The following is a 15,000-nucleotide window of genomic DNA, read 5'->3' as shown; positions in this document are numbered from 1 at the left end:
CCCTGTACCCCCCTTATAACCCCCTGTACCCCCTTATAACCCCCATATAACCCCCTGTACCCCCCATATAACCCCCTGTACCCCCCTTATAACCCCCATATAACCCCCTCTACCCCCATATAACCCCTGTACCCCCCATATAACCCCCTGTACCCCCCCTTATATCCCCCATATAACCCCCTGTACCCCCTTATAACCCCCATATAACCGCCTGTACCCCCCATATAACCCCCTGTACCCCCCTTATAACCCCCATATAACCCCCTGTACCCCCATATAACCCCCTGTACCCCCCCTGATAACCCCCTGTACACCCATATAACCCCCTGTACCGCCCTTATAACCCCCATATAACCCCCGTACCCCCCATTTCCCCCCCTATAACCCCCTGTACCCCCCTTATAGCCCCCATATAACCCCCTGTACCCCCCTTATAACCCCCATATAACCCCCTGTACCCCCATATAACCCCCTATACCCCCCATATAACCCCCTGTACCCCTATTTCCCCCCATTTCCAGGCATGGACGCCCGTTTCACGCGGGGCAAGTCCCCGCTGCTGGAGCGGGGGCTGGCGCGGCCGCGCGGGGAGGTGGCGCTGAGCGCCTTCGCGCTGCTGTTCTCGGAGCTGGTCCAGTACTGCCAGAGCCGCGTCTACTCGGTGGCCGAGCTGCAGGCCAAGCTGGCCCGCCTGGGCCACCAGGTGGGGCTGCGGGTGCTGGACGCGCTGGTCGCCCGCGAGAAGAGCGGCCGCCGCGAGACCAAGGTGCTCAACGTGCTGCTCTTCGTCAAGGTGAGACGGGGGACCGGGCGCTTGGGTGCCGGCTTTAGGGTGGGCTTGGATGCCGGCTTTAGGGTGGGCTTTGGTGCCGGCTTTAGGGTGGGCTTAGTGCCGGCTTTAGGGTGGGCTTGGGTGCCGGCTTTAGGGTGGGCTTGGGTGCCGGCTTTAGGGTGGGCTTTGGTGCCGGCTTTAGGGTGGGCTTAGTGCCGGCTTTAGGGTGGGCTTGGGTGCCGGCTTTAGGGTGGGCTTGGGTGCCGGCTTTAGGGTGGGCTTTGGTGCCGGCTTTAGGGTGGGCTTAGTGCCGGCTTTAGGCTCGGCTTAGTGCCGGCTTTAGGGTGGGCTTTAGTGCCGGCTTTAGGCTCGGCTTAGTGCCGGCTTTAGGCTCGGCTTAGTGCCGGCTTTAGGGTGGGCTTGGGTGCCGGCTTTAGGGTGGGCTTGGGTGCCGGCTTTAGGGTGGGCTTTGGTGCCGGCTTTAGGGTCGGCTTGGTGCCGGCTTTAGGGTCGGCTTGGTGCCGGCTTTAGGATCAGCTTTGGTGCCGGCTTTAGAGTCGGCTTAGTGCCGGCTTTAGGGTGGGCTTGGGTGCCGGCTTTAGGGTGGGCTTAGTGCCGGCTTTAGGGTGGGCTTAGTGCCGGCTTTAGGGTGGGCTTAGTGCCGGCTTTAGGGTGGGCTTAGTGCCGGCTTTAGGGTGGGCTTAGTGCCGGCTTTAGGGTGGGCTTAGTGCCGGCTTTAGGGTCGGCTTGGGTGCCGGCTGTAGGGTCGGCTTAGTGCCGGCTGTAGGGTCGGCTTAGTGCCGGCTGTAGGGTCGGCTTAGTGCCGGCTTTAGGGTGGGCTTGGGTGCCGGCTTTAGGGTGGGCTTGGGTGCCGGCTTTAGGGTGGGCTTGGGTGCCGGCTTTAGGATCGGCTTTAGTATCATCAGTTCCAATGTCAGCTTTAGCATCGTTACTTTTAGGGTGGGCTTTGGTGCTGGCTTTAGGGTCGGCTTAGTGCTGGCTTTAGGGTCGGCTTTAGGATCGGCTTAGTGCCGGCTTTAGGATCGGCTTAGTGCCGGCTTTAGGATCGGCTTAGTGCTGGCTTTAGGGTGGGCTTGGGTGCCGGCTTTAGGGTCGGCTTAGTGCCGGCTTTAGGGTCGGCTTAGTGCCGGCTTTAGGGTGGGCTTGGGTGCCGGCTTTAGGGTGGGCTTGGGTGCCGGCTTTAGGGTGGGCTTGGGTGCCGGCTGTAGGGTGGGCTTTGGTGCCGGCTGTAGGGTGGGCTTTGGTGCCGGCTGTAGGGTGGGCTTTGGTGCCGGCTGTAGGGTGGGCTTTGGTGCCGGCTGTAGGGTGGGCTTTGGTGCCGGCTGTAGGGTGGGCTTTGGTGCCGGCTGTAGGGTGGGCTTTGGTGCCGGCTGTAGGGTGGGCTTTGGTGCCGGCTTTAGGGTGGGCTTTGGTGCCGGCTTTAGGGTTGGCTTTGGTGCCGGCTGTAGGGTCGGCTTTGGTGCCGGCTTTAGGGTGGGCTTAGTGCCGGCTTTGGTGCCGGCTTTAGGATCAGCTTTGGTGCCGGCTTTAGGATCGGTTTTAATATCAGCTCCAGTATCGGCTCCAATATCAGCATTAGGATCTGCTCCACTATCAGCTCCATTATCGGCTTTAATATGGGCTCCAATAGCAGCTTTAGTATCGGCTTTAGTATTGGCTCTAATATCAGCTTTAGTATCGGCTCTAGTATCAGCTTACTATTGGCTTTAGTAGTATCAGCTTTAGTATCAGCTTTAGTATCAGCTTTAGTATCAGCTTTAGTATCAGCTTTAGTATCAGCTTTAATATCGGGTTTAGTATCAGCTTTAATATCGGGTTTAGTATCAGCTTTAATATCGGGTTTAGTATCAGCTTTAATACCGGGTTTAGTATCAGCTTTAATATCGGGTTTAGTATCAGCTTTAATATCGGGTTTAGTATCAGCTTTAATATCGGGTTTAGTATTGGCTCCGATATCGGGTTTAGTATTGGCTCCGATATCGGGTTTAGTATTGGCTCCGGTATCGGGTTTAGTATTGGCTCCGGTATCAGCTTTAATATAGGCTCCGGTATCGGCTTTAGTATCGGCTCCAATATCAGCGTTAGGATTGGCTCCAATATCAGCGTTAGGATTGGCTCCAATATCAGCGTTAGGATCGGCTCCAGTTTCAGCTTTAATATCAGCTTTAGTAGTATCGGTTTTAGTAGCGTTGGCTCCAGTATCGCTCCAATATCAGCTTTAGCATCAGCTCCGATGTCAGTTTTAATATCGGCTTTAATATAGGCTCTGGTATTGGCTTTAATATAGGCTCTGGTATCTGCTTTAGTATCAGCTCCAATATCGGCTTTAGTAGCGGCTTTAGTAGTATTGGTTTTAGTAGCATTGGCTCCAGTATCGGCTCCAATATCAGCTTTAGCATCGGCTTTAGTATCAGCTCCAATGTCAATTTTAATATAGGCTCCAGTATTGGCTTTAATATAGGCTCCAGTATCGGCTCCAGTATCAGCTTTAATATCGGCTTTAGTAGTATTGGTTTTAGTAGCATTGGCTCCAGTATCGGCTCCAATATCAGCTTTAGCATCGGCTTTAGTATCAGCTCCAATGTCAATTTTAATATAGGCTCCAGTATTGGCTTTAATATAGGCTCCAGTATTGGCTCCAGTATCAGCTTTAATATCGGCTTTAGTAGTATTGGTTTTAGTAGCATTGGCTCCAGTATCAGCTCCAATGTCAGCTTTAGTATCGGCTTTAATATAGGCTCCAGTATCAGCTTTAATGGCGCCAGAATCACCTCAAGGCTCAAAATGGCGCCAGAATCACCTCAAGGCTCAAAATGGCGCCAGAATCACCTCAGGGCCCAAAATGGCGCCAGAATCACCTCAGGGCCCAAAATGGCGCCAGAATCCCCTCAGGGCTCAAAATGGTACTAAAATCACCTCAAAACCAAAATGGTGGCTCCAGGGGCACCAAAATCACCTCAGGTCCCAAAATGGCGCCAGAATCACCTCAAGGATCAAAATGGCGCCAGAATCACCTCAGGGCTCAAAATGGCCCCAAAATCACCTCAGGGCTCAAAATGGCACAAAAAATCACCTCAGGGCTCAAAATGGCGCCAGAATCACCTCAGGGCTCAAAATGGCGATACCAGAATCCCCTCAGGGCTCAAAATGGCCCCAGAATGACTTCAGGGCTCAAAATGGCGCCAGAATCACCTCAGGGATCAAAATGGCACCAGAATCACCTCAGGGTCAAAATGGCGCCGAAAATCCCCTCAGGGCTCAAAATGGCGCCAGAATCCCCTCAGGGCTCAGCGCCGCGGGTGGGTTATGGTTGGACCGGACCTCGCGGGTCCTCTCCACCCAACCCCGTCCCCGTCGTCCCGTCCCCAGGGCCCCGTGTGGCGCGCGCTCTTCGGCAAGGAGGCCGACAAGCTGGAGCAAGCCAACGACGACGACAAGACGTACTACGTGATCGAGAAGGAGCCCTTGGTCAACACCTTCATCTCGGTGCCCAAGGAGAACAGCACCCTCAACTGCGCCGCCTTCACGGCGGGGTTGGTGGAGGCCGTGCTGACGGCCAGCGGCTTCCCGGCCAAGGTCACGGCGCATTGGCACAAGGGCACCACGCTCATGATCAAGTTCGAGGAGGCCGTCATCGCCAGGGACAAGAGCCTGGAGGGACGTTGAGGGGGGTGGCGGAGGTTGGGTGGGGGTACTTGGCCACCTTGGTCTCCCATGGGGGTGTTGGAGGTGGTTTGGGTCCCTCATCCCAACCCTTGGCCATTCTGATGGCCCTTGGTTGACTTTGGGGACGCTGGAGCTGGTTGGTGTCTCCATAAACCATCTCTTGTCCCTCCTGATGGCTCTTGGTTGACTTATGGTGACACCAACCAGCTCCAGTGTCCCCAAAACCATCTCTTGTCCATTCTGATGGCCCTTGGTTGACTTTGGGGACGCTGGAGCTGGTTGGTGTCTCCATAAACCATCTCTTGTCCCTCCTGATGGCTCTTGGTTGACTTATGGTGACACCAACCAGCTCCAGTGTCCCCAAAACCATCTCTTGTCCATTCTGATGGCCCTTGGTTGACTTTGTGGACTCAACTGGTGTCACCATAAACCATCTCTTGTCCCTCCTGGTGACTCTTGGCTCCTGTTTGAAGCTTTGGGGACATCCTGGGGCTGGGTTGGGTCCCTCACCCCATCCCTTGTCCATTCTGATGGCCCTTGGTTGACTTTGGGGTCACTGGAGCTGGTTGGTGTCACCATAAACCATCTCTTGTCCATTCTGATGGCCCTTGGTTGACTTTGGGGTCACTGGAGCTGGTTGGTGTCACCATAAACCATCTCTTGGCCCTCCTGGTGACTCTTGGCTCCTGTTTGAAGCTTTGGGGACATCCTGGGGCTGGTTTGGGTCCCTCACCCCATCCCTTGTCATCCCAATGGCCATTGATGACACTGGGGTCTCTTCGTGTCCCAAGACACCACCCATTGTCCCTTTGGTGGCCCTTGGTGTCCCATGGGGATGCTGGAGATGGTTTGGGTCCCTCATCCCAACCCTTGGCCATTCTGATGGCCCTTGGTTGACTTTGGGGACACTGGAGCTGGTTGGTGTCACCATAAACCATCTCTTGTCCATTCTGATGGCCCTTGGTTGACTTTGGGGACACTGGAGCTGGTTGGTGTCTCCATAAACCATCTCTTGTCCATTCTGATGGCTCTTGGTTGACTTTGCGGACTCAACTGGTGTCACCATAAACCATCTCTTGTCCCTCTTGGTGACTCTTGGCTCCTGTTTGAAGCTTTGGGGACATCCTGGGGCTGGGTTGGGTTCCTCATCCCATCCCTTGTCCCTCCCGATAGCACTTGGTGACACTGGGGTCCCTTCCCCACGCTCATGATCAAGTTCGAGGAGGCCGTCATCGCCAGGGACAAGAGCCTGGAGGGACGTTGAGGGGGGTGGCGGAGGTTGGGTGGGGGTACTTGGCCACCTTGGTCTCCCATGGGGGTGTTGGAGGTGGTTTGGGTCCCTCATCCCAACCCTTGGCCATTCTGATGGCCCTTGGTTGACTTTGGGGACACTGGATCTGGTTGGTGTCACCATAAACCATCTCTTGTCCATTCTGATGGCCCTTGGTTGACTTTGGGGACGCTGGAGCTGGTTGGTGTCTCCATAAACCATCTCTTGGCCCTCCCGGTGACTCTTGGCTCCTGTTTGATGCTTTGAGGACATCCTGGGGCCATTGTCATCCCAATGGCCCTTGGTGACACTGGGGTCTCTTCGTGTCCCAGGACACCACCCGTTGTCCCTTTGGTGGCCCTTGGTCTCCTGTGGGTACGTTGGAGATGGTTTGGGTCCCTCATCCCATCCCTTGTCAACCCAATGACACTTGATGTCTCTTGGGGACACTTGGTTGGTGTCACCATCTCCTGTCCATTCTGATGGCCCTTGGTTGACTTTGGGGACACTGGAGCTGGTTGGTGTCTCCATAAACCATCTCTTGTCCCTCCTGATGGCTCTTGGTTGACTTTGTGGCCTCAGTTGGTGTCACCATAAACCATCTCTTGTCCATTCTGATGGCTCTTGGTTGACTTTGCGGACTCAACTGGTGTCACCATAAACCATCTCTTGTCCCTCTTGGTGACTCTTGGCTCCTGTTTGAAGCTTTGGGGACATCCTGGGGCTGGGTTGGGTTCCTCATCCCATCCCTTGTCCCTCCCGCTAGCACTTAGTGACACTGGGGTCCCTTCTCCACGCTCATGATCAAGTTCGAGGAGGCCGTCATCGCCAGGGACAAGAGCCTGGAGGGACGCTGAGGGGGGTGGCGGAGGTGGGGTGGGGTACTTGGCCACCTTGGTGTCCCATTGGGGTGTTGGAGGTGGTTTGGGTCCCTCATCCCAACCCTTGGCCATTCTGATGGCCCTTGGTTGACTTTGGGGACACTGGAGCTGGTTGGTGTCTCCATAAACCATCTCTTGGCCCTCCTGGTGACTCTTGGCTCCTGTTTGATGCTTTGAGGACATCCTGGGGCCATTGTCATCCCAATGGCCCTTGGTGACACTGGGGTCTCTTCGTGTCCCAGGACACCACCCGTTGTCCCTTTGGTGGCCCTTGGTCTCCTGTGGGTACGTTGGAGATGGTTTGGGTCCCTCATCCCATCCCTTGTCAACCCAATGACACTTGATGTCTCTTGGGGACACCTGGTTGGTGTCACCATCTCTTGTCCATTCTGATGACCCTTGGTTGACTTTGGGGACACTGGAGCTGGTTGGTGTCACCATAAACCATCTCTTGTCCATTCTGATGGCCCTTGGTTGAGAGCTGGTTGGTGTCACCATAAACCATCTCTTGTCCCTCTTGGTGACTCTTGGCTCCTGTTTGAAGCTTTGGGGACATCCTGGGGCTGGGTTGGGTTCCTCATCCCATCCCTTGTCCCTCCCGATAGCACTTAGTGACACTGGGGTCCCTTCCCCACGCTCATGATCAAGTTCGAGGAGGCCGTCATCGCCAGGGACAAGAGCCTGGAGGGACGCTGAGGGGGGTGGCGGAGGTTGGGTGGGGGTACTTGGCCGCCTCGGTCTCCCATGGGGGTGTTGGAGGTGGTTTGGGTCCCTCATCCCAACCCTTGGCCATTCTGATGGCCCTTGGTTGACTTTGGGGACACTGGAGCTGGTTGGTGTCTCTATAAACCATCTCTTGTCCCTCCTGATGGCTTTTGGTTGACTTATGGTGACACCAACCAGCTCCAGTGTCCCCAAAACCATCTCTTGTCCATTCTGATGGCTCTTGGTTGACTTTGGGGACTCAGTTGGTGTCACCATAAACCATCTCTTGTCCCTCCTGGTGACTCTTGACTCCTGTTTGAAGCTTTGGGGACATCCTGGGGCTGGGTTGGGTCCCTCATCCCATCCCTTGTCCATTCTGATGGCCCTTGGTGACACTGGGGTCCCTTCGTGTCCCAGGACACCACCTGTTGTCCCTTGGTTCCTCCCTTGTCATCCCAATGACCCTTGATGTCTCTTGGGGACACTTGGTTGGTGTCACCATCTCTTGTCCATTCTGATGGTCCTTGGTTGACTTTGGGGACACTGGAGCTGGTTGGTGTCACCATAAACCATCTCCTGTCCCTCCTGATGGCCCTTGGTTGACTTTGTGGCCTCAGTTGGTGTCACCATAAACCATCTCCTGTCCATTCTGATGGCCCTTGGTTGACTTTGGGGACGCTGGAGCTGGTTGGTGTCACCATAAACCATCTCTTGTCCCTCCTGGTGACTCTTGGCTCCTGTTTGAAGCTTTGGGGACATCCTGGGGCTGGGTTGGGTCCCTCAGTGCTTCCCTCTGTCCCCAAATGTCCCCAAAGGTCCCTGACACCCCCAGTGGTCCCCAGTGTCCCCAAATGTCCCCAAGGGTCCCTGATGCCCCCAATGTCCCTGATGGTTCCCCAAATGTCCTCAAGGGTCCCTGACACCTCAGACTGTCCCCAAATGTCCCCAAAGATCCTCGACGTGCTCCCCGATGTCCCCAAATCTCCCCAACACCCCCCGCGTCCCCAAATGTCCCCAAGGGTCCCCTGACCTCCCGCCCCCTGCTCCCCTGTGTCCCCAAATGTCCCCAAAGGTCCCTGACACCCCCAATGGTCCCCGGTCCCCAAATGTCCCTAAGGGTTCCCAACGGTCCCCGACACCCCCAATGGTCCCCAGTGTCCCCAAATGTCCCCAAGGGTCCCCTGACCCTCCCCCAGTGCTCCCCTCTGTCCCCAAATGTCCCCAAAGGTCCCTGACACCCCCAATGGTCTCCGGTGTCCCCAAATGTCCCCAAGGGTCCCCAAAGGTCCCTGACGCCCCCAATGGTCCCCAGTGTCCCCAAATGTCCCCAAGGGTCCCCAAAGGTCCCTGACGCCCCCAATGGTCCCCAGTGTCCCCAAATGTCCCCAAGGGTCCCCTGACCTCCTGCCCCCTGCTCCCCTGTGTCCCCAAATGTCCCTGACACCCCCAATGGTCCCCAGTGTCCCCAAATGTCCCTAAGGGTCCCCAAAGGTCCCTGATGCCCCCAGTCTCCCTGATGGTCCCCAAATGTCCCCAAGGGTCCCCTGACCCTCCCCCAGTGCTCCCCTGTGTCCCCAAATGTCCCCAAAGGTCCCTGACACCCCCAGTGGTCCCCAGTGTCCCCAAATGTCCCCAAGGGTCCCTGATGCCCCCAATGTCCCTGATGGTTCCCCAAATGTCCTCAAGGGTCCCTGACACCTCAGACTGTCCCCAAATGTCCCCAAAGATCCTCGACATGCTCCCCGATGTCCCCAAATCTCCCCAACACCCCCCGCGTCCCCAAATGTCCCCAAATGTCCCCAAGGGTCCCCTAACCTCCCGCCCCCTGCTCCCCTGTGTCCCCAAATGTCCCCAACGGTCCCCGACACCCCCAATGGTCCCCAGTGTCCCCAAATGTCCCCAAGGGTCCCCAAAGGTCCCTGACACCCCCAATGGTCCCCAGTGTCCCCAAATGTCCCCAAGGGTCCCCTGACCCTCCCCCAGTGCTCCACTCTGTCCCCAAATGTCCCCAAAGGTCCCTGACACCCCCAGTGGTCTCCGGTGTCCCCAAATGTCCCCAAGGGTCCCCTGACCTCCTGCTCCCCTGTGTCCCCAAATGTCCCTGACACCCCCAATGGTCCCCAGTGTCCCCAAATGTACCCAAGGGTCCCCAAAGGTCCCTGACGCCCCCAGTCTCCCTGATGGTCCCCAAATGTCCCCAAGGGTCCCCTTACCCTCCCCCAGTGCTCCCCTGTGTCCCCAAATGTCCCCAAAGGTCCCTGACACCCCCAATGGTCCCCAGTGTCCCCAAATGTCCCCAAAGGTTCCTGACACCCCCAATGGTCCCCAGTGTCCCCAAATGTCCCCAAGGGTCCCCAAAGGTCCCTGACGCCCCCAATGGTCCCCAGTGTCCCCAAAGGTCCCTGACACCCCCAACGGTCTCCGGTGTCCCCAAATGTCCCCAAAGGTCCCTGACACCCCCAATGGTCTCCAGTGTCCCCAAATATCCCCAAACATCGCCCCCAAACCCCCATCCACACTCCCCCCCACCAAGTCCTCCCAGCCACAAGGTGGCGCCAGCCGCTCCAGCGCCGCTCTACCCGCCGCCTCTATGCTCCAGCCGGGGAGGGGGCGAACTTCCGGTTCGCACGGGTCCGTCGCGCTTTGCGCTCCCGGTGTCCCCGCCGGGTTTCCCGCGTCCTGTCGGGATTTCCCGCGTCCCCGCCGGGTTTCCCGCGTCCCGCCCGGGTTTCCCGCGTCCCGCCCGGGTTTCCCGCGTCCCCCGCGGCCATGGGCGCGCACCTGGCGCGGCGCTACCTGGGGGACGCGGAGGTGGAGCCGGACCCGCTGCTCATGCCGACGTTCCCCCCGGAGCTGGGGCTGCCGGGCCGGGCCCCGCGCGGTCAGTGGGGACGCGGGGCGTGGGGGACGCGGGGGGGGACGTGGAGGACACGGGGGACGTGGGGACAAGGGGGACAAGGGGCAGGGGGCGACGTGGGGGACACGGGGGTGACGTGGGGATGGGGGGACAAGGGGGATGGGGGGACACGGGGGACATGGGGACATTGGGACATGGGGGGACAGGGGGGGACACGGGGGGATGGGGGGACATGAGAGACACGGGGGACATGGGGACATGGGGGACACGGGGGACGTGGGGACACGGGGGGACAAGGGGGAGGGGGGCGACGTGGGGGACATGGGGACATGGGGACACGGGGGACATGGGGACATGGGGGACATGGGGACATGGGGGACATGGGGACATGGGGGACATGGGGACGTGGGGGACATAGGGGATGGGGGGACATGGGGGGGACACGGGGGACGGGGGGGACACGGGGGACATGGGGACAAGAGAGACAAGGGGGAGGGGGGCGACGTGGGGGACACGGAGGTGACGTGGGGACATGGGGGACGTGGGGGATGGGGGGGCATGAGAGACACGGGGGACATGGGGACACGGGGGATATGGGGACACGGGGGGACATGGGGGATGGGGGGACATGGGGGATGGGGGGACATGGGAACACGGGGGGACAGGGGGGGACACAGGGGACATGGGGGATGGGGGGACATGAGAGACACAGGGGACATGGGGGACAGGGGACTGGGGGGGACACGGGGGACACGGGGGATATGAGGGATGGGGGGACATGAGAGACATGGGGGACATGGGGACACGGGGGACGGGGGGGACATGGGGACAGGGGGGGACACAGGGGACGTGGACACACGGGGGACATGGGGGATGGGGGGACATGGGGACACGGGGGACATGGGGACATGGGGGGACACGGGGGACAGGGGGGGACACGGGGAATACCAGAGACAGGGGGGATGGGGGGGGGACACGGAGCGACAAGAGGGATGGGGGGGACAAGGGGGATGGGGGGCCATGGGGGACACGGGGGTGACATGGGGGATGAGGGCCGTGGGGACATGGGGGACAAGAGGGGTGGGGGGACATGGGGGAACACGGGGGGACATGGGGGGACGAGGGGGACATGGGGGACACAGGGGTGACATGGGGATGGGGGGACAAGGGAGATGGGGGGGACACGGGGGTGACACGGGGGACAAGAGGGATGGGGGGGACATAGGGGATGGGGGGACATGGGGGATGGGGGGAACATGGAAGACAGAGGGTGACATGGGGGACAAGGGGGACAAGGGGGATGGGGGGACACGGGGGTACATGGGGGGCATGGGGACACAGAGGGACGGGGGGACATGGGGGACACAGGGGGACAGGGGAGGATGGGGGTGACATGGGGGACAAGTGGGATGGGGGTGACATAGGGGATGGGGGGACATGGGGACACGGGGGTGACACGGGGGATGGGGGGACACGGAGGACAAGGGGGGACAGGGGGACACAGAAGACATGGGGGACAAGGGGGATGGGGGGACATGGGGGACAGGGGTGACATGGGGGATATGGGGGTGACATGGGGGATGGGGGGACATGGGGGTGACATGGGGGATGGGAGGGACACAGGGGACATGGAAATGGGGGGGGACATTAGGACATGGGAGGTGACAAGGGGGACATGGGGGGACACGGGGAGGGGGTGACCCCACGCTGAGCCCGTCCCGGGGTGACCTTGGGGTGACCTTGGGGTGACCTTGGGGTGACCCCATGGGACTGGCCCCTCCTGTGACCTCTGGGTGACCCCGTGACCTCTGGGTGACCCCTCAGCCCCCCCCATGTCCCCTCCCTTGTCACCCACCCCTGTGTCCCCCCCATGTCCCCAATGTCACCCCCCACCTTCCCTCCGCTCCCACGTGTCCCCACCGTGTCCCCGTGTCCCCTCCCTCCCCGGGTTGTCCCCACGTGTCCCCATGCGCCGATGTCCCCCCCATGGCCACCAACCGTGTCCCCACGGGCCACTCGTGTCCCCATGTGCTCGGAGTGGCCGCCCTGTGTCCCCAACCATGTCCCCCCTGATGTCCCCATGTCCCCCGTCCCTGTGTCCCCCCTGTCCCTGTGTCCCCTCTGTCCCCATGTCCCCCCTCCCTGTGTCCCCCCGATGTCCCCCATCCCCCCAATGTCCCCCCGTGTGCCCCAGATGTCCCCATGTCCCCCCAATGTCCTCATGTCCTCCCCTTCTTGTGTCCCCCTCAATGTCCCCCAATGTCCCCATGTCCCCCGATGTCCCTGGATCCTCCCCTTCTTGTGTCCCCCCCAATGTCCCCATGTCCCCCCATGTCCCCCAATGTCCTCATATCCCCAATGTCCCCCCATGTGCCCCAATGTCCCCCTGTCCCCCCACTGTTCCAATGTCCCCATGTCCCCCCATGTCCCCATGTCCCCAATGTCCCCCAATGTCCCCATGTCCCCCCATGTCCCCCAATGTCCCCATGTCCCCCAATGTCCCCCTGTCCCCCAATGTCCCCAATGTCCCCAATGTCCCCATGTCCCCCAATGTCCCCATGTCCCCATGTCCCCCAATGTCCCCCTGTCCCCCAATGTCCCCAATGTCCCCAATGTCCCCATGTCCCCCAATGTCCCCAATGTCCCCAGTGTCCCCATGTCCCCATATCCCCATGTCCCCATATTCCCATGTCCCCATGTCCCCATGTCCCCATGTCCCCCAATGTCCCCAATGTCCCCATGTCCCCCAATGTCCCCATGTCCCCCAATGTCCTCATATCCCCAATGTCCCCCCATGTCCCCCCATGTCCCCCATGTCCCCCAATGTCCTCATATCCCCAATGTCCCCCCATGTGCCCCAATGTCCCCATGTCCCCCAATGTCCCCATGTTCCCCAATGTCCCCCCATGTCCCCCCATGTCCCCCCATGTCCCCCATGTCCCCCAATGTCCTCATATCCCCAATGTCCCCCCATGTGCCCCAATGTCCCCCTGTCCCCCCACTGTTCCAATGTCCCGATGTCTCCCCATGTCCCCCAATGTCCCCCATGTCCCCCAATGTCCCCATGTCCCCATATCCCCATGTCCCCATGTCCCCAATGTCCCCCACTGTCCCCATGTCCCCCAATGTCCCCAGTGTCCCCAATGTCCCAATGTCCCATGTCCCCATGTCACAGCTCCCGGGTGCTCGGCGGCTCAGCTGGCCCCATATCCCCCCATGTCCCCATGTCCCCAATGTCCCCATGTCCCCCAATGTCCCCCAATGTCCCCAATGTCCCCATGTCCCCCAATGTCCCCAATGTCCCCCAATGTCCCCAATGTCCCCATGTCCCCATGTCCCCAATGTCCCCATGTCCCCAATGTCCCCATGTCCCCCAATGTCCCCCAATGTCCCCAATGTCCCCATGTCCCCCAATGTCCCCAATGTCCCCAATGTCCCCACGTCCCCAATGTCCCCATGTCCCCAATGTCCCCATGTCCCCAATGTCCTTATGTCCCAATGTCCCCTGTCCCCTGCAGCCCCCGGGTGCTCTGCAGCCCAGCTGGCCCCATATCCCCCAATGTCCCCATGTCCCCCCAATGTCCCCAATGTCCCCAATGTCCCCATGTCCCCCCATGTCCCCCAATGTCCCCAATGTCCCCATGCAGCCCCCGGGTGCTCTGCAGCCCAGCTGGCCCCATATCCCCCAATGTCCCCATGTCCCCCCAATGTCCCCATGTCCCCCCATGTCCCCCAATGTCCCCAATGTCCCCTGCAGCCCCCGGGTGCTCTGCAGCCCAGCTGGCCCCATATCCCCCAATGTCCCCATGATGTCCCCATATCCCCCCACGTCCCCAATGTCCCCAATGTCCCCATGTCCCCAATGTCCCCATGATGTCCCCATGTCCCCACGTCCCCAATGTCCCCAATGTCCCCATGTCCCCAATGTCCCCATGATGTCCCCATGTCCCCACGTCCCCAATGTCCCCAATGTCCCCATGCAGCCCCCGGGTGCTCAGCACAGCAGCTGGCCGCAGCGCGGGTGCCCCTGGAGCAGCGCGATTACTGCGGGCAGCACCTGCTGCGGCTGCTGCGCTGCCAGCGCGACGCCTTCCCCGTGCCCTGGGGCTGTCAGAGCCTGCGCCACCGCTGGGACAGCTGCCAGCACCGCGAGTACGGGGACAGGGGGGACAGGGGACACGGGGGACATGGGGGACACGGGGGACAAAGGGGACATGGGGGGGACATGGGGGACATGGGGGGGACACGGGGGGTGACGCCTTCCCCGTGCCCTGGGGCTGTCAGAGCCTGCGCCACCGCTGGGACAGCTGCCAGCACCGCAAGTACGGGGACAGGGACACGGGGGACATGGGGGACATGGGGGATGGGGGGACATGGGGGGACATGGGGGGTGACGCCTTCCCCGTGCCCTGGGGCTGTCACCACCTGCGCCACCGCTGGGACAGCTGCCAGCACCGCGAGTACGGGGGGGACAGGGGGACAAAGGGGACATGGGGGACACGGGGACATGGGGGACAAGGGGGACACGGGGGACAAGGGGGACAAGGGGGACATGGGGGACAAGGGGGACACGGGGACATGGGGGACAAGGGGGACACGGGGGACAAGGGGGACATGGGGGACACGGGGGGACATGGGGGACATGGGGGATGGGGGGACATGGGGGACACGGGGGGGACACAGGGGGTGACGCCTTCCCCGTCCCCTGGGGCTGTCACCAACTGCGCCACCGCTGGGACAGCTGCCAGCACCGCGAGTACGGGGACAGGGACACGGGGGGACATGGGGGATGGGGGGACATGGGGGACATGGGGGACATGGGGGATGG

General features: G+C 60.3%; 2 protein-coding genes and 1 long non-coding RNA gene across 3 annotated transcripts; 2 read left to right on the top strand and 1 right to left on the bottom strand.

Annotated features, from left to right (window-relative positions):
* The first annotated feature begins 484 nt into the window (after positions 1–484).
* On the top strand, positions 485–4,905 carry TRAPPC5 (trafficking protein particle complex subunit 5). The gene is made up of 2 exons (XM_082076947.1): positions 485–793; positions 4,163–4,905. Exons 1-2 carry the CDS (start codon positions 524–526, stop codon positions 4,457–4,459), a joined length of 567 nt encoding a protein of 188 aa, XP_081933073.1. The 5' UTR covers positions 485–523; the 3' UTR covers positions 4,460–4,905.
* A 163-nt stretch (positions 4,906–5,068) lies between these two features.
* Positions 5,069–7,508, bottom strand: LOC309452307. The gene is made up of 2 exons (XR_014186527.1): positions 7,049–7,508; positions 5,069–6,661 (listed from the first exon to the last, which is right to left on the bottom strand). It is a non-coding gene; the product is annotated as an uncharacterized lncRNA (long non-coding RNA).
* A 2,400-nt stretch (positions 7,509–9,908) lies between these two features.
* On the top strand, positions 9,909–14,494 carry NDUFB7 (NADH:ubiquinone oxidoreductase subunit B7; the record flags this gene model as incomplete). The annotated part of the gene is made up of 2 exons (XM_082076946.1): positions 9,909–10,196; positions 14,156–14,494. Coding segments are annotated over exons 1-2 (451 nt in total), but the record flags the coding sequence as incomplete, so codon positions are not given.
* Positions 14,495–15,000: the final 506 nt, after the last annotated feature.

Source organism: Streptopelia decaocto (genome assembly GCF_964273445.1).
Source record: "Streptopelia decaocto genome assembly, contig: HAP1_SCAFFOLD_2324, whole genome shotgun sequence".
Lineage (NCBI taxonomy): Eukaryota > Metazoa > Chordata > Aves > Columbiformes > Columbidae > Streptopelia > Streptopelia decaocto.
Note: the sequence above shows the minus strand (reverse complement) of the source record. Positions and strands in the feature narration are given on the sequence as shown.

Bases quoted from the DNA above. Each gene is read 5' to 3' on its own strand.
- TRAPPC5 (XM_082076947.1), top strand. From the start codon at position 524: ATGGACGCCCGTTTCACGCGGGGCAAGTCCCCGCTGCTGGAGCGGGGG. The intron at 794-4,162 runs GTGAGACGGGGG...TCCCGTCCCCAG, and splicing joins ACGTGCTGCTCTTCGTCAAG to GGCCCCGTGTGGCGCGCGCT.